This window comes from Emydura macquarii, unplaced genomic scaffold, assembly GCF_026122565.2.
Source record: "Emydura macquarii macquarii isolate MOO-44397 ecotype Brisbane River unplaced genomic scaffold, CSIRO-AGI_Emac_v2 contig_318, whole genome shotgun sequence".
Taxonomy (NCBI): Eukaryota; Metazoa; Chordata; order Testudines; family Chelidae; genus Emydura; species Emydura macquarii.
Window position 1 is genome coordinate 11358470 of NW_027130455.1, and position 19100 is coordinate 11377569.

Here is a 19100-nt window from a genome sequence, read left to right on the forward strand (position 1 = left end):
GCCTCATGAGCAAGATGGATTTTTCCACGCACAGGCAGAAGGAGGGAGCAGTATAAATCTTTAAGGTGCTCATTCTTCTCTATGTACGTTTATTCCAGTGTAAGGGATCTCTCAGTTTCAGCACATACAGGACCCAAATGTCCACTCTACCAGAGTTCTGCACAGCACAGTAACTGATGTCTGGGGACAAAGATGGCTTAATTCCACTTTAAAGCCTTCTCAAGTTCAGAGGCTGGCTCCCAGCATAAGTCAAGGCAGGTTCAGGGTGGCTCTAACTTAAGCTACACCTTCCACGGTCCCTTTCCTCCAGTATGCCCCCTACACTGGGGCCTTTGAGTAGGGGTGATGAAGAGTCAGCATAACAGCTCAATTCCACTCAAGGAATCCTCAAAGACCAGGGGTAACCTCCAGTGGTCAGATCTGCTGGCTTCATTGCCCCTTCATAGCACTGGAGAGGTGTAAAAGAGCCATAGGACAATGGAGAATTGGGCCTAGCGTTTCTTGCTTGGGTGTGTGTTGCTACCCTGCAAAAGAAGCCAAGACTGTGCAACCCTTTATACCCATGGATAACCATGAAGAGCTTGGAGAAAGAGGAGAATCTGCTAAAGCCAAGATTTCCATATGATGGGCCCTTGCAACCGCAGTGTTGCCTGAATTCCTTTCTCCCTCTCTTGGCTTCTGCAGGAGCCCTGTCTCGGGGATTTTCCCATCTATTTCAAAGAAGTGAGGACTGTGTGTTGACGCTGAAAGCTATTCAAGCCACCGCAGAGCCTACAAAGCTTTGCCCCAGAGGTTTGGGAAGAGAGGAGGAATTGCAAGGAGCCAAGTCAGCCCAAAGCTTCCTAACCCATGGAGGCAGCATGCAGCACTGCCAATGCAGAGAGACTTCTGTGGGTCAGGGGCCAAGGGATCACGCCACAGAAATGCCACCTCCTCTCTTCCTGTGTTTCCAGCATCCCTGGGTGTGGGCTTGTCTCTGCTCACAGAAGTGGAAAGGAGCATTTGGCCCTGAATTAATAGATAATATAAATACACACATATTCTGGCAGACCCTGTACATGTACGATAGGGAAAACCAAGCATTGTTCTGAAGTGGATTAAGGGTGGAGGCAAACTCCCTGAGTTTCTGGCTTGACTCCAAAAGCCACTGTTTTTATAGGTGAAAAATCAGATGCTATGTTACGTTTAACATAATTTCTTTCCCATTCCTTTTTACTGTTGTTGTGGGCTTTTTGTTTTGGTTTTTTGCTTTTATAAAAGCATCCTCATTCTAAATCACTGAAAACGTAGCACGTAGATAAAGATGAACTGGAACTTATTTAAAAAAAAATCAAGATTTCTGTATACAGTGCTAAGATTTTATAAGTAAAGAAAAAGTCATTCAGCACTTCAAATTGAGTTGGTTTTAGGGGTTATTTCTAATGAGATTTTAGTTGGCTTTATGCAAGGTGGACAGCCATGCTACCACAAGCTCTGCTGACTCTTACTGAATGGTGGCAGCACCTTTAATTACATTCTGGAAGCTGCCAGCACAAGGTCTGCAGTGTTTTAATTAGCTACAGGTCACGTACAACCCATGTTAGTATGACTTTTTCCACACCAGAAACGTCCCTCAGATCTTGATGTGGGCTGACGTCCTCTAAGGGTAAGAAAACAGGATGTCAGTTCAGTCCTTAGGTGGCCAACGAGTGCCCAGTGTGCTGCAGGTTTATGTCATTTGTTCATTGTCTACTAGGAACATTTCAGACAGGCCACTGAACCACCATCCTGTACTGTAGTCAGGAAGTAACTGTCAATCACTACACAGAAATGATGTGGTTCAGAGGACATGGCATCCCACTTTGACTCAAGAGACCTGAGTTCTCTCCAGTGCTGCCGCTGACCTGCTGTTGGACTGTGAACAAATCTCCTCACTTATCTGGGCCTGTTTCCCTCCCTGCCCTTTGTCTGCCTAACCTGTTTAGATTGTAAGCTCTTTGGGGTATGGACTGTCTCTTCCTCTGTGTTTGTCAAGTGCCTAGCACTACAGAGCCCTGATATAATCGGGAGCCTTTAGGCACTACCATTACAAACATAATAATTGACCTGGGCTGCATGTGAACTGACAACATAGGTGAAAGTTTTCAGAGGTGAAAATCTGCATCCCATTACCTATCTCCAAGCCATGCCACCTTGTCACTAACTATAAGTGATTAATTAGATGGAACCAACTGTGTGAAATGCCCTGTTCAGCCAGGAAAGAAGACACACCTTGCACCAAACTCTCTCTCCTGGTGAGTTACATGAGAACAAATGTAGTAGATTTTGACAACAACAGTCACAGAGAAATGCTTCTTGCACAAAAAAGATGCTGTCCTCAGAACATGAGCCTTTTTTTCCATGGTATATGTTCAGTCTAGAACCTTTCATCATCCTCATGGCAGATTGAGTACCACTCGAATCAATCTCTAGCTAGGTCTGGCTGGATGTTCAGTCCATATCTATAACTGGCGGTCTTATTGCACCACAAAAGATTGCTGGCCATGATGCAGAATTATCTGGCATCTTTCACATATATTTCATTCACTTGGGAGGTGTGGGGAGAAGGGGAATCCTCAGTAAATGTGACAAACAGTGGCCCCAACATTCACATGTACCAGTGCAGACAGATAATTGTCCATAGATGCATGTTGAGCAAGCAGCTGCTTTTTTGTATGCACATATTTTGCGGGCAAAGCCCGGTTGCCCTGTAAAAGCAATTTAGCCCAGAAGCTTTTGAGTTAGAACAGCACAAAGGATGATATGAAAATTGGTGAAATTAAACTCCAGGAAAATTGAAATGATGTTTTTTATGTCAAGCATTAGATGTAAATGGGATGTGCCTGGGCATGTCACCAGCCTTTCCATCTTTGATGGAGAAATCGCATCAGATAGTCTTTCGGTCCTTAATCAGAGGCTAGAAGATGAGGTAATGCAGGTATCAACTATGGTAATTGGACTTTTCCCACCTTAAGAATGATGCCAGGCTTCAGTCCCATCTCCCACGTAATGAGCTGATAAATGTTAGGCACGTGACTTAATGGCAGCAAGATTGGATTGTTACAAAGAGCTGTATTGTGGGCTAATGAAAAGGCTGCCTGGAGCTAGTGCAGAATGGAGCAGCACGATAACCAGGGATGTGCAGAGTGGATTCTGCATACATGCTCCTTCCCTCTCTGTGCTGGGCTGCTGGCTGCCTGCTGGTGAGCAGTATGATTTCAAGATTTTGATGACGTCTGAAGCTGTAATGACTGGATCCTCGGTATGTTATTGAAGTTCTGGTACGCTAGATACTTATATCTGTGGGTAAAGAACTACATAAGTGCTGATTATTACTATTGCCAATTTGCCCCCCCCTTGTTAGCCCAGAGGTTAAGGGCACTTGGATTGGGATGTCTGCAGAGACAGTGGATTTTGTAGCCTCCTCACTGCAGCCCTGGAGTGCATTCCTCCCTGAGCTCAGGAGGGGCACATACCCTATCTAAACCTGAATGTATGTATAGTTTCAAAAGTCATTCGGCACTTCAAATTGAGTTGGTTTTAGGGGTTATTTCTAATGAGATTTTAGTTGGCTTTATGCAAGGTGGACAGCCATGCTACCACAAGCTATGCTGACTATTATTGAATGGTGGCAGCACCTTTAATTACATTAATATATAACATATATATATATAAAATATAATACATATAAATACATTAATAGACCCCTCCCCCCATCATGGATCAGGACGCCATTGTGGTAGGCATTGTACAAACTCAGAACAAAAAATGGTCCAGTTTTTCACCAGCTAAGCAGGGTTGGGCCGAGTCTGCACTTGGAAGATGGGATATCAACACCGGTAATATCCTCTGGGGTAATTACATTCTGACTATATGAATTTAGTCTGCATTATCAGTTGGATATGGTAGTCCTCACTTCTGGTCCCCAAGTAGTGTGTACTGTAGCTGTGTGCTCTTACGCAGTTTGTCCCCTTAGCAGGGGAAGGCAAGTGAGGTGTATATAGGCCCTGTCTATAACGGGCTTCTTTGCACTGATGTAGATACACCAGTGCAGAGTCCCTGCTTCCTCCCCAAGTGTAGCTACACTGCACTGATGTAAAATGGGGGCAATAACCAGAACGACTTACCCCAATAACTTCCTGGGCTAAACTGCTCTGCTGCAGGCCACATTTCACACCAGTGTAGCGTGCCTACATTAGGGGTTAACACTTTAACACTGATGTAATGACACTGATTTTATTTTACCTATGGTGATGAAATTGCATCAGTGCAAATTACCCTAATCTAGAGGAGCCTGTAGTGAATTAGTGTGTTTTGTTTTGTTTTGTTTTTTGCTTTGTAAAACTCTGCAAGGTCCTCCATCCGGATGAAAGGTGGATATAAGAAAGAACCTTATCCATTCAGTAAAGAATGTTATGGGAATAAAGAATGTTATGGAACCTTATCCATTCAATAAACAATGTTATGGAAAATACAGACTTGCAGCCTTATACATCGATTGTTAAAAATAATTGTTTTGTAAATTAGCCAATTATACAAATCTTCAAACATAAGACACCTTTCAGAAAGGGTCAGATGCTTGAATAGGGGAACCGTTAACACATCCTTAAATAAGGTGGGCCTGATTCTTGCTTACATGAAGGCCCCTTTACATTGCTTTAGCTACTACAAAATTACATTAAATTTATACACTTACACTCATTTTAAAGGGCCCCTTTATACTTTATCATAGTAGTGAGCAGGAGCCCTACTTATGGATCAGGATCTCATTGTGCTAGGTACTGAACAGACAGATGGCCTCGCCCCAAAGACCTTACAATCTAAGTATAAAAGAAGTGGATATAGCAGCTGGATGGGGGAAGCAAAAGGAAACAATGAGATAATATTGGCTAGCATAATAGGCAGTGGTATCAGCACACCAGCATCCTAATCAAAGTGATGTAAAGTGGCCGTAGTGTAAATAAGAATCAGGCCCAGTGGCTCTATAATGGGTCTAATGCTGCTCTCATTGAAGTAAAAACTGTGTGTGTGCAAGAAAGCAGCAATGGTTTTGCTGTTCTCTTCGTTCTCATGAATGAGAACGAAGAGAACAGGGAGACAAAAAGATGGAGATTGTTCTTTTGTAATTAAAGACACAGGTAGGCCCTGCCCTGTTCCTGCAGTGACATGCAACCATAATTTGTCATCATTATCCATTTAAAACACAGTTCCTGACTTCTGTTTCTAAAACATTATAGATTATTTAAAATAAAATATTTTCTACCTTCTGACACACTTTTTGAACATGTTTCCTTTTTATTTTTTGGTTTTTTGCTCATTTTGACCTTTGTAAATAGGCTGGTCATTTTTCATTTTTGTCCCTAGTTAATTTTACTCTCTGGTTCCCATGTACTAATAAAACACAATCATTTAGGTTCACAACATTACCTCTCATGAGGGATTCCATAAAATTTATTTTTGAATAAAATACGCTCCCAAAAAATCCTCACTAAAACATTTCTATTAATATTGCCCAACGTTTTCAAAAGTGACAAATGATTTTTGGATGCCTAACTTGGAACTTGATTTTCAGAGGGCAGGTGCTGAGGTCTTGATCCACAAAGGGAGCGTTGCAAAGCCTACGTTTTAGGTGCCTAGAGAATCACTGGAACAGCAAGGTGATCCACAAAGCCTGAATTAGGCACCCAGGCTCCCTATTCAATGAACAGGGAGAGATAAGTGCCTAGAAATGGTACCCACAAAAGGCAGCAAGCTAGGCAAGGAGCCCCATAAGGTAGTCAATGGGAGATGATGCCCTTCGTATGGTTACAGTTAAGCAGCTAACTCTGGCTGTAGGGAAGGCACCTATCTCTGCTAGCAATCCGCAGCCAGGAACCCCTCTCCTAGAGTTAGATGACTTAGGCACCTAAGCAAATTCTTGTCAGAAATGAAAGAGGAAGAGGAGAGAAGGCTTGAGCAGGGGTCCTCTACCACTCAGGAGGTGCCCTAACTACTGGGCTATGGGCTGTTCTGATGTGAGTCTTCCTGGGTCTCTCTTGTTGAAGCCATTCCACTTTGGATAAACAATTAAATAGTTATTGGCCCAAAGACAGCAAGAGTGACTCCATAGTCTGATGGTTAGGCCACCCACCTGTGGGGGTTGGAGAACCTGGGTGCAGTCCCCCTGCTCCAATAACTCTAATTATTTATCCAAAGTGGTTGGCTTCAATAGAAGAGATTGAGGGAGTCCCACATCAGAATATCCCATATCCTAGTGGATAGGCCACACTCCTGTGAGGTGAGTGGCCCCTGTTCAAATCTTCTCCCCTGAACAAGGAGGGAGTGTTGAACCTGGGTCTCCCACACCTTGGGTGAATGTACTAACCACTGGGATAAACGTTATTAAGGACTTATCCCCATCTCCTCTGGCCAGATTTTGAATGGGCATGCACAGCACATACCTACTGGATTGGGCCCCGCAGGCAATTTGTGAGTGAAATCCTGGCCCCACTGAAGTCAATGGCAAAATTCCTATTGACAGAGTAGAGCCAGGATTTCACTCAGTGTCTCTGATCACAACCATGTGGGCTCTCTCACTAGCTCTAAGAGCCATAATTCATCTCTCAGGCTTTATTCATAGCATATCTTCTGTATTTTTGCGAATTGCTGGACTTAGTCTGCTCTAAATATCATTTGTGCCCAAACAATATGTGGTTAAAACTTGATTAGTAACCGTGGCAACAAGCAGTGTTTCACCTATACCAGAGACCTAGGCTATCACTAGTTCTCTTCCTCTAACCAGTTCTGCACAGTGTTAATTTTGTTGACATTGACAGGCTCTCCTAGTCATTTAACTAGTGTGGCCAATACTCCTTCCTCTGAGGACAACCCAGAGTATACTGCCTGTATGCTGCTGGTGCAACTCTGTCTACATGTCCTCCAGGTTGCTGATTAGGTCATGATTTGATTAATCAACAGTCATCAGTGAAGTGTTTTTGTTGTTGTAGTTGGATTGTTGGTTTGTTTGTCATTGTTTTTGATTTTTTTGGTGGGGTGGAGGAAGCTGTGTGTGTGTGTGTGTGTAAAACTGTAAGCAGGAGTTGTCCTGATTCAGGTTCCCTTTATCTGAAGCCACCAAAATGTAAAGTATGTTTGTTAAAAGGCCATCTCTAAAATTAAAGTGTCAGCAGATGAAAAGCAGTTAGATCTTGAAGCTGATGATAAAGTGGAAGGCAATTAGAATAAGATTTTTTAGGGAGGATGTTACTTCCTCCCTCCAAGCCTTCAAGTCTGATGGACAAATGGAATGGTAGGTTTGACAAGATTTCAGGAAAACTGCTAGAAATTGACAAGCTTTTGACATATTTAAAAATGCCTCAATTCATAAGGCAGCTTGGAAGAACACGCAAAGAACTGTAGGATGAAAATTAAAAAAAACCCCTCGAATAACATACATTTTCAAAACCTCAGGAAGAAAAGTGATCATTAATATATAGTACATTGAGCATTCCTTTTAAATGCATATAAAGGTTAATTGCTACTTATCTTAGAGGTCACACTATGCAACTCAACATGCATCTCTGCCATGCTGCTTGTAGAAATTTACAGAAATAAGATGGAGTCCAGGGTCACATGAGTAAGTCCTGGTGACTCATCAGATGTAACCTGTGGGTTCTTTCCCTGGGCTTATTGTACCTTTGAGTTCCTTTAATGGGCTATCAAGCCACTAGTGCTGCAGTCATTCTGTCTAGGGTGTCAACCAGAAACACAGCACGAGTTGAAATACAGATACATCAAACATATCCATAACTTCCAACACATATATGACACATGCACATAAACAATATCACCATACTTAGGAAATTATAACCTTTCTAACGGTATCTGACATGGCATATCTCACATGAATTATTGTAATTTTGAAGCATTGATGTTACATAATATTATAAATGGTCCCCCCCGAATCCAGCCAGCGTCACAGGGCTATTCTAAAATACTGCAGGGAAAGTTTTTCTCATCAGAGTTCTAGCCCAGTGAAGCAGCACAAAGCAGTTTGGCTGCAATAGTTGTCTGTGAAACTGCTGAGTTGCCATCTACTACAAATTCACAGAAGTTCCTAATTTTGTCTTTAGGAGGAAGAGTGGGAGGGTATATAAGTTTTTGTATTTTCACCATTTATAAAACAAAACACAGAACCAAAAGTTTGAAAAAATCTGACTTTTTCATTTGGGTCTTCCATTGTCTTCAATCTGAGATTTAGGCAAAATACTTAACTTCTCTGCCTCAGTTTCCCCACATTTCGGAAATGGAGAACAGATTTGGAAATAACCATGAAGCTAAAAGTTTAACCTAGCAAATACTTGCAAAGTGAAATGCTTATGGTTTTTACTATGTATTTACATGAGTTGATTGGAAATTCCAAATCTTATTTTTTTCCTGTTTTTGTTTAGCTCAGACTGATATGGCTGTCCTGGTATCAGGAGTTCTACTTTCCAGAGCCACCCACTTTTCTACTTGACCCAAGTACTGAAACATCAGTCTGCTGGATACAAAAGAAACTCCAAATTAACTTCTTTGCCTTGGTTTCCTCATCCTTCAAAGTAAAAGTAATAGCACTTACCTACCTAATAGAGATCATGTAGATTAATTAGCTCAGGTTTGTAAAACCTTTTGAAGATTAAAGTGTTTTATAAGTACCAAGCATTATGAGTGAAATCTTGTCTATATTAGAGATGCACCTGTTCTGAAGAATGACATTTCCTTTAAGGAAAGTACATTTTGAGGCCTAAGAATGTTGACAATGTCATTTTAATTTTACAGTCTTCATCATCTGCAACTCACTTTCCGTTTTCTTTACATCTTCTTTAAATAGTCTGTCTGTTTAAACACCTGTATTAATACAAGTGAAATAAGCTTTTTCAATCTAGTTTCTAAGCATTTAAAAGATATGTGCTCTAGGCAGTTTCTGAGATAATGGAATTTCCATATTGCTTTAATTACTGCAATATTTCCTGTTAATTTGCTCTCATTAGAGCGGTACCTGCATATTCTAATAGCTTTCTAATCAACACTAAATTTGCATTATTATTTTGTTAGCCCTCAAATAATGAAAACAATGGTCTCAAGCAAACCTGCAGTGTGCATATTAATATGTGAAAAGGTGCAGAGTGAAAAATTAGAAACTTGAAATCAGCATTCTTTGTTTAAGCCAAGAACAGTTTTTTTCAAGAGCAATACTGTACATATATGGGATCATAGAATCACAGAACTCTATGAGCCACCTTTAATGAAAACTTAGTAGGATTATTTTTATTTATTTGCATTACTGTAGTGTCTAGGAGCCCTAGCTATGGACCAGGACCCCACTGTGCTAGGTGCTGCACAAATACAGAATAAAAAGATGGTCCATATTCCAAAGAGTTTAGAATTCATTAAGTGACAAAACCCAGACAAGCAACTAAAGGAATGATATTTACACTTATATGACCAAATTCTGCTAGACTTACTTTTGTTGAGTAATACCTTACTCCTGGCAGTAGGTTGTAGTGCAGACTGACTGGTGGCTAGTCTACCCTAAAAATACTGATTATTATTGACCATTTGTATTGCAGTAGCACCTAGGAGCTACAGCTGGTCCGAAAAAATGGTGACAAAACCTTTTCGGTCACAAAACACTATTCACAGACATTCACATCCCAAATGAATGTCCTAATTGACTAGCCCTAACCAGGGCTTTGGTCTATTCTCTCTCTCTCAGGATTATGGGAGCTTTTGAGAGTGAGGCTGTGTTTGTTATGCTCTGTGTGTGCTAGCTGGGTTTCTGTTAGTGTGTTTTGTTTTTGTTTTGTTACTTGCTGTTTCTTTGTTTTAGGGGAGTTGTTGGTTCCCCTCCCCCCCTTTTTTTTCCTTGAAGGGGTGGGTGGTTTTCTCCATGCCGTCCACTTGCAATTTGACCTACAAGTATGGGATCCAGTGTGTGCCTGCTGTCTCCTCATGTTGGAGTTACTGAGTGTACACATGGTTATTGGCTGTGCTAAAATAAAATCTGCCTCTCAGATAAGTAAATCTATAGTGATTTTCCTGGCCCAGGAGCACTTTGTGAATCATTTGGTACAGGAGGGACTCTGGGTCAAGGACTCTTTTTCCCCTTGTTTACTCCTGCTACTAAAGGTGTTTTTGCCAGTGTCCCTGACCCCTCCCTCTTCATAATGAGACGCTAGTGTCTGCTCTCTCCTCATAGGGGAAGTAGTTTTTTCTGCTAGGCTGATTCCATTAGGCTGCAAGAACTCAGATGTGAGGCATGTTATGTCATGCCGGCGCCAGGTTTATGTGGTTCTAAATAACTCTGAACAGCCCTTGAACCTGGTTTTCAAGCACCACATATATGAAATCGGGGTGGATTATACCGTGTTTGCTATCTGTGAAAACATTAAATGTTTTCCTGTGGAGTGACCCTGGTCATCTGTGGAGATCCTGCCCATGCACTGCTGGCTTGGGGGTTCTTCATAAGAATGTGAGACATCAAGGACCAACAGGAAACAGAGCCTGCCTCTGCACTGCCAGTTTCTATCTCCCCTCCTCGTTGAATGTGGTCTGCCATTGTCCAGGGAGCAGCCCCCCCGAGGAACCCTCTGTTGTGCTCTCATCACCCTGCTGAGGAAGCAGAGACAGGTTCTAGCAATGGGAATGAAGAACAGACTGACAAGACGGATTCATATGGAGCTGTTTTTAAAAGGTCTAAGACTTTGGAGGCCCTTGAACTGCTAGCAGCAGCTGAGGACAGAGCTGTTCACCCTGAGAAGGAGGACAGCATTTCGTTGGCTGATAGCTCCTTGCCTGGAGCTCCCAGTGGGGTACTGTCTTCCCCTGCCATGGTGAGTCCTCAAGCCCCGGATTCCACATGCTGCAGTGATTGACTCCTCCCTGGTTCCTGTTGTCCTAATGGGATAATTTGGGTACTGTGTGAAGGAGATTAGTCACTTTTTGGATAGCACTAAAGGGAGGCAGGGAGTTGAAGTTGAGGCCTATTTCCTTGATTTACAGTGTGTTGTTTACTCAGCTGCCCTTGTCTTGAGAGATACCTCAGTTATAGGAAACATTTCTGACTCAAAGAGCTGTTGGGCAAGGTGAGGAAGCATGTGAGGATTGTTCAAGATATACAGGCTTCCACATGGCTCATTTTGTTCAAAGTAATTCCACTTTCCATTATTTTTGCCTGCTACTTGGCTCTCTCCGTCTAGTCTCTATGGTGCTGCTCAAATTTGGCTCTCTAAATATTAATGGGTGTTGGAATGGTCATAAAAGGGCACAACTCTGAACCTCAGTCAGACAAAAATGAGTTGCTGAGGTCCTTTTTCAAGAGACGCACTCAGCCCCTGATAATCAGGGGAACTGGTTGAAGGAATGGGATGGGGAAGCTTTCTTGAACCCTGGCTCCAACGTCACTGCTGAGGTAGCTGTTTTTTTTCCCAAGGTGCAGGGGCACAGATCCTCTCTGTGAAGGAAACTGTGCAGAGCCAGCTCAAATAAGTTGGGTCACGCATTGACACCAATATTATTAATCTCTTTTCTGTGTATGTTCCTCCTCCGGGTTGAGGTTGTGTTTCCATGGATTGTGTCCAGGCCATGCATGGCTGTGACCTGGATACTATTATTGTCCTGGGAGGGGATTTTAATTGCATGTAGATTAAGTTTTAGACAGAAACCATGAGAAGCCACACCCTCAGTCAGCCAGGGAACTGTAGTGTCTCCTACAGAACTTTGGGCTAGTAGATGTTTAAAGGTTCTCTCACCGCACTGTTAGGCAGTGCTCTTGGCTGAAAGACTACTCCCAACCAGGTCTCAGGGGCTAGACTGGATCACTTTAATACCATGAAGTCCAGTGTGAATATGTTTGTGCAGTCGTCCAAGTCTGATCATTGTTATGTCTCTTTTAGTGTGTTTCTCCCTTTTCCTGCCTATGCTACCCACTAGCACCTGAATATCAAATTACTACAGGACTTGAATTTCACCCAGATGTTTGATGTGTTTTGGGAGCACTGACAACAGTACAAGCCCCTGTATGAGTCCCTGAGACAGTGGTGGGATGTCGGAAAGGTCCAGATCCAACTGTTCTGCCAGCGGTATATCCAGGCTGCCCCATGATTCTTGCATCAGGCCATGAGTGCCTGGAAAGAGATACCTTGGACCTTCATGGCAACCTTGATTGTGGGAAACTCAGTGCAGATTCACTAAACCTTAAGTGAGAAGTACCAGCTCCTGAGGTGCTTGTTGGAAGAGAAGATGACTAGTCCAGGCCCGTTTTTACTCAGCTCCATGGAACTGATGCTTCCACAAGATTCTTTTTTGAGTTAGAGAAAAAGTCTACAGATAGTCAACAGCCTTTTTGCCTACAGCTGCCAGATGGCTGTCTGATGCCTGGCCCTGCTACTGAGATCCAGAAAGCAGCTGTTTCTTTTTACAGTACTCTGTACTCACCTAAAGCCTGTGATAGGCTGGCAATGGAGGAGCTGCACCTGGGGTTGCCCCATCTGACTGGTGTGGAGCAGCAATGCCTGGATGCCCTGCTGTCACTTCAGGAGCTCTCTGTTGCAATCCAGCAGCTCTCTACAGCCAAGGCCCCAGTTACTGATGAGCTGCAATCTGAATTTTACAATCATTTATGGCATCTTATCGGTCCTGACTTTTTTCTGGTGGCACTGGAGTGTATCTAGGAGAAAGAGCTGCTTTCTCAGCAGTTGCCGCAGGACAGTGATCACCCTGCTGCACAAAAAAGGGGATCTCTGTGACTCATGGAACTGGAGATCTATTTCTCTTCTTGGTTCCGACTATAAGATTTTATCCAGGGCTTTAGCCAACCGACTGAAGGACTGTCTGGACTCTTTGATACACTCTGATCAAATATATTGTATTTGTACCGCTGTATTTTTGAGAATTTGTTTTTAATTTGTGATGTTTTTACTGTTAGCAAACTTTGTAATCTGGATGTGAGACTTGTTTCAGTGAACCAGGAAAAGGCCTTTGATAGATAGTTATCTTTTTAAAACAGCAGAAGCTTTTGGAATTGGGCCAGTATTCTCTTCATATATTTCTTTATTGTACCATAATGTTTTTAGCATCTTAAAGACTAACAGGGGGTTTAGCCATTTTATTCAGGCTGGGTTGATCAGGCTGGGTTGATCAGGCTGTCCCAAGTGATTGTTCCTAGCCGGTCAAGCAGGAAATCAGCCAAAACTCTTGCTGTTCAGACTAGAATCCAGTGTGTGCATTTTTTGCATAAGGTCCTTGTTGAATTCCAGGCAGCACTACTTCAGAGGGCTACTCAATATTTGCAGAAAGTTTTTGTAAGGATTGTTCTTCTAGAAAGTGAATCCTGTGTTCCCCTCACTAGTTGTCTCCCCTTCTGTGGATAAGATCTTGTGCAACCAGGCAGTGTTGTCCTGGAACAGTTTGGTGCGTGTTCCTTTTGCAACCGTGCCCAAGAAGCAGCTCTATGGCATGTGTGTCAAGGTGAAGCATTATGCCATCCTCTCTGATCTCCCTCATACAGCCTGATGCCCCGTCCTTGGGTGACCCTATTACCTCGGCTTGAAGGACATTGTACAAACCTCTTCCTAAGCACTTGGGCAACTTGCAGCCGAGGGTCCTGTATAGCATTGTAACAACCAGTCATTTAGTACTTTGCAGTGCTCCTTGTGTTCGGCTTCAGAGACAGTGTTTCATGTATTACTGCACTGCCCCCATTTGATTCCTCTTTTTTTGCAGGAGCAATTTTTCAGTGGCTTGGGACTGGTTTTCCCCAAGCCTGTGTGTTCTTGGAGTGAGATGCAGTGTTTGCATTCGGCCAGTTTCCTGCCTGGCTAACTTTTTGCTGTGTCAGGCAAAACTAGCTGTTTTGAAACCTCACCAGAACAGAATGGCCAGGGTAGAGTGAGATGAGGTGCTAGAGCTGTTCTGAAGCTAGCTAAACCTGTTAAAGAGACAATGTGGGTAGCATAGTATCTTTTATTGGACCAACTTCTGTTGGTGAAAGAGACAAGCTTTCAAGCTCTTCTTCAGGTCTGGGAAAGGTAATCAGAAAAGTTGGTCCAATAAAAGATATCACCTCATCCACCTTGTCTCTCTAATATCCTGAGACCAACATGACTACAACACTGAGATAAAACTGTTAACATTTCTGTTCCACACTATCAAGTTAGAGCTCACTACACTGAAATAAGCAAAACCAAGGCAGACTCTTACATAAGGCCTGGTCTACATACACAGTTGTAGCAGTTTAAGGCTATGTCTTCCCTGTAAAAAATAGATGTGTTTTTTCTATCTCAATGTACAGTCCTAGCGGAGCCATGGCACAGCTAGCTTTTAACTCCATGTAGCTAGTCAAGGTAAATAGCAGGTGGGGGATATAGGCTGACCTCGCCTAGCTACATGGAGATAAAATCTACCCATGCCTTATCTCCACAAGGGTTTTGTATCATTAGCTCTCTCCATGTAAAGACACACCTGTATTTGCAATGAAGACGTAGGCGAAAAGTATGATTCTAAACAGATTTAAGTTAAACAGGTCCAACTTTGCATGTAGAAAAGCCCGCAGTGACCATCAACTCCAGGTGGAAAATGAGGCACAAAGCACAGTCCAAACCCATTGGCAACCAATGTGACAGAGGAGAGATCGAGGCTTGGTTTACACTACAAACTTATGTCGGTTTAACTATGTCGCTCAGATAGCAGATCTGATGTCGTCTTGGCAGATAGATGTCATCTTGATAGATGATAGATGATAGATGTCATCTATAGATGATACATAGATGATAGATGTCATCTTATCAGAAGATGTCGTCTTGGCAGATAGAATACCTACGCCAACGGAAGAAGCTCTCCCATCGACAGAGATCATATCTTCATTACGTGCTACAGTGATGTGGCTGCAGCATGGTAAGTGTAGATAAGCCCGGAGACAGAGAGATACTTTCTGCTCCAAAATAAGAGGAAATGCAAGAAGGATATTTCCTCACGGTTTCAAGAACTACAGAAAACTTGCCCTCAGAAAGCGAGGAGGTAACAATTGTGCCCTTACAATGTGGGTGAAAGGAGGGAGTCAGAAGAGATGGCATTGTGCTATGTAGTCATCTGTCATCAGATCAGAAACAGTCAGAAATGGCAGTACATATGGAAATCCGATTGTAGCTACCTTTAACATTTCCATTAGGTGTCTGCTCCTTTTTTGTTTCAGTACCTAGACAAGAAGCTTCTCATCCCAATGAAGTCTCACTGAATTGAATTCATACCAGTTACCTTGTCTGCAGTATGGGAGGGATTTTACTTCACCCACCTTTGTAAAATCTCTAATGATAGTCACTGAATAAGTACAATGTGTTATTGTTTTTCAGTTGCCTTGAACAAGGACATTTACTAAATGATAATTCTAGCATTCAGATGTAAGATGATGACATTGAAATTAATCCCTCCTCTGGAGGACGATTTGAAGAAATTCAAATAATGAAGTGTTGGCATTGAAATTCAGTGCACTGGTTTAAATAAAGGTGTGATTTTAACTAATTTAGTTAAACCAATGCAAAAGATTGTGTGGCCACTCTGATTTTGGTTTAAACCAGATATAGCTTAAATCATTTAGGTATTGATTTAAGCTAAACTGCTATAAACCACTCTTAAACCAAAATAAGTGTATCTACACAGGTATTTGCACTGATTCAACTAAATCAGTTTAAAATCCCACCTTTAGTTAAAGTAATGCATTAATTTCAGTGTCAACACTTCACTGCTTAAAGTTCTGCAGATCCCACTGGCATAGGTTATTTCTACATATCTTACTGCCCTCTACCCAGAATTAATTCACTCATTCATAAATTGTCTAGCATTTCTGATTGTAGACATAACCTTCAGTATAGAAAATTATGCACATTTTGAAACTGCAGACACAAGGAAACAATAGCCAGTAAGAGAAAGGTGAACATGTCATTCCATGGATTTGCATTTAAATGCTCACATGGTTAACCCTTTCACTGTTGATACTCTTATCAGGAACACTGACTTATTGCTACTGGATACCCGATGTTATCCATTGTTACTGGATATACCCTTCACGTGCTGGCAGTCTACTTATCTGAAAGGACCTTGTAAGCCACTGAGGCCAGGTCTACACTACAGACTGATATTGGTATAACTATGTTGATCAGGGGTGTGAAAAATCCACACCCTTGAGCAACATACCTATGCTGACCTAGCCCCCTGTGTAGATAGCGCTGTGCAGATGGGAGAGCCTCTCCCGCTGACATAGCTACCATTTTTGGGGAGGTGGACTAACTATGCGGATGGGAGAAGCTCTCCCATCGGCGAAGTAGAATCTTCACTAAAGCAGTTCCCTGTAGCATTGTATGTGAAGACAAGCTGTAAGGCTGCACATTTTAGTATTCTGATAGTCTATTTATCTAGTACGTTGATGTGAAAATTCAAACATAGATGCTTGCTACTGTTTTTAAAATATATATCTTTTTTGTCTATTTAGAATGTAAGCACCGCAGAATAGGGAAAGGCTGATGCTCTGTGTTGTACAGTGTCAGCACAACAGGACCTCGTTGTAAGCTGTTTCCTAGTTTAGACATTACAGTAATAAGCCTGATTAATAATTATGGGAAAATGGTGGGAGCATTGTAACTACCCTGCCCTCTGAGCAGACTAGGAAGGGGGACAGGGGAAAACCTGCTTTTCAAAACAAGTCAGGACTTCCATGAATGTTCAAGTCTGTTTGGGGTTTTTTTTTGTTTTGTTTTGTTTTTGTATCAGCTGATGAGCTGAAGGGATTCTGTGTGGTTTTGCATTTCTTTGTAAGTCTGAGGTATGCAAAACTAGAACCAGTTTGCTGCCAGATTCCTTTTTATTTCAATCCCCAAAATCCAGTGTGGTAGGAGAGACAACACACAAAAGGTTGGGGGAGAGTTTGCTCCATCTCTGCAATAGACAAATCAAGGTGGTTTGAGTTTGATTCCGTAAAAACTGGTCACTGGGGTGTTGCCAAATCAGAAGCAGGGGTGGTTCTCATCTAGGAACCAACGTGCTTGGACCTGGCTTCGATTTCATCTGAACTGCCCTCCTACCTCCACCACACCCCCAAATTCAGTGGTGGGTTTTTGGGGTGGGGTTTTTTTTTTTTTTTGGTGTCTTGTCCCATCTCTACAATGGAGGCGTCTCCAACAACTGGTTGAAAATGTTTTGACTCAAGATTGTTGTTCTTGCTGTTCCGTGGGACCTGCTCGAGCCAGGGGCCGGGGCCCTGCCTCTGGTTGCGCGGGGGAGAGCGTGAGCGGCGGCTCGGTCGGGATAACAGGCCTGGCTGGCCGGTCACCCTACGAGGCAGCCCGGCTTGCTGCTATATCCGCCCTGCGGCTGCAAGGCGCCGCGTCAGCAGAACTGCCGCCCCCAGGCTGCGCTGCTGCAGGCGCGGGGCGGCCCGGCAGCTCCGGGGGAGGCGGAGGCCAGGCCCGGCCACCTTCCCCTTCCCCACGTGATGCCTCCGGGGCGGGTCCGGGACTGGCCCTAGTCCGCTCGCGCCGCCTGCCCCAGACCGTCCCGGCAGCGCGTTGTTGAGCGAGCCGGGCCGGGGGAGAGAGACGGGATCCTGCTGCCCCTGCTGGGTCTCCGCGCCGCCTGGTCCAGCGACCCTCTCGGCTCCCTCCCCCCGCCAGCATGGGGCGCCTGCCGTGGTGCCTTTTCCCCGTCCTCCTGCTCTCCCAGCTGCGGGAGTCGCTGGCCGACACCCCGGCCAACTGCACCTTTGAGGACCTGGAGGGCACCTGGGTCTTCCAGGTGGGGAAGGGGGGCCAGAACCGGCACATTAACTGCTCGGAGATGGGTAAGTGCTGGGGGTGGGGGGCATTGCTCCCTCCTGCCCTTTATTCCCCCCCCCCCACCGTTTATTGTCTTTCTCCATCTGGTTTTCTCTTTCTTATTCCTTTGCCCCCCGTCTGGCCGGCACGATAAAGTGAGACTCTTTCAGACAAACAAGCTTTGGTTAAAATCCTTTTTCCAACAAACAAAGAAAAGCCCTTTGGCCCCTGAAGAGTGTTGGTAAAATATGTTCTGTGCCACTGCCTTTTTTTTAAAATCCAGGGGTAGTCTGATCCACTCCTGTTTGAACAGCTTTCTTTCTCCTGTTCCCCCAACCACTTAGTGGGAAACTAGATACCCACGGGGTATTTGTGTAAGGGAGGTTGTCGGGAAACATGGCCCCTTGTCCCTATAAGAACTCAGTGGAAACGTGTACATTTTGTTTCTTCTCTTGAAATAACTTCGTTCTGGTTCATGTTCAGCTGTTCTTAGGAAATTCCCACTGTGATGTTACCCAACTCTAGAGATGTATCAGTTCAGAGATCAAAAGAGGAAGTAGAAGGAGAACTTTGTGTGAGCCTGGGCAGTTCTGTAGGGAACTGAATCTGAGCTCCAAAAACTGCTCCAGAACTTTTCTTTTATAAATATTGACATTTTCATTCTCTTACTAAGCAGCAATGTGTTATGACAAATTCAGGAGATTAGAATGGAAGATAGTGACCAACAGTGGAATTTCCCTCCAAGTCTCATCATGTGTGGCTAAAGGGCACATTCGTTGCAAATTAATCAAGTCTACAGATCTGAGTAATTTGTGTTTTTAAGGCTTGTAACTTTAAATAGGAAAGCTGCATCTGATTTCTTCATTTCCTTGTCTTTTTTGACCTTGCTCATGCCAGGAACAAAGACTCTTTGTTACTTTTGTGTTTAAAAAGTGGTTGTAGTTAGTCTTGGATGCCTTTTCTAATGGGGGCAAGCATCTGGATCCTCAAAGGTACTTGAACCCCTAACCCCCAGACTTAGGCATCTAAGCCCCATTTTTAGAAGTGTCTGTGGTCCTCCTCCTGACTGCCATGTAACCTGGAGGTGCCTAAACTCACTCAGCATCGACATTTTTTGCAGCAAAGTGTGCCTAACTTCTTGCCTCTGGGCATGCCCCCTGCTGCCTCACCTTAGGGGTATTTTACACTTTGAGCTGAAGGTGCAATTCCCAGCTCCAGGAAACACAGTCATGCTAGCTCTCATTAATCTAGTGCCTTAAA

The 19100-nt window shown here is 43.4% G+C and overlaps 1 protein-coding gene across 1 annotated transcript in view; it reads left to right on the plus strand.

Moving 5' to 3' along the window:
• The first annotated feature begins 17369 nt into the window (after window positions 1–17369).
• Window positions 17370–19100, plus strand: part of CTSC (cathepsin C) — a 32086-nt gene continuing 30355 nt past the window's right edge. Inside the window, exon 1 of the mRNA XM_067568543.1 lies at window positions 17370–17866. Within this exon, the coding sequence (XP_067424644.1) occupies window positions 17701–17866 (166 nt within the window). The 5' untranslated portion in view covers window positions 17370–17700. The remainder of the gene's footprint in view (window positions 17867–19100) is intronic.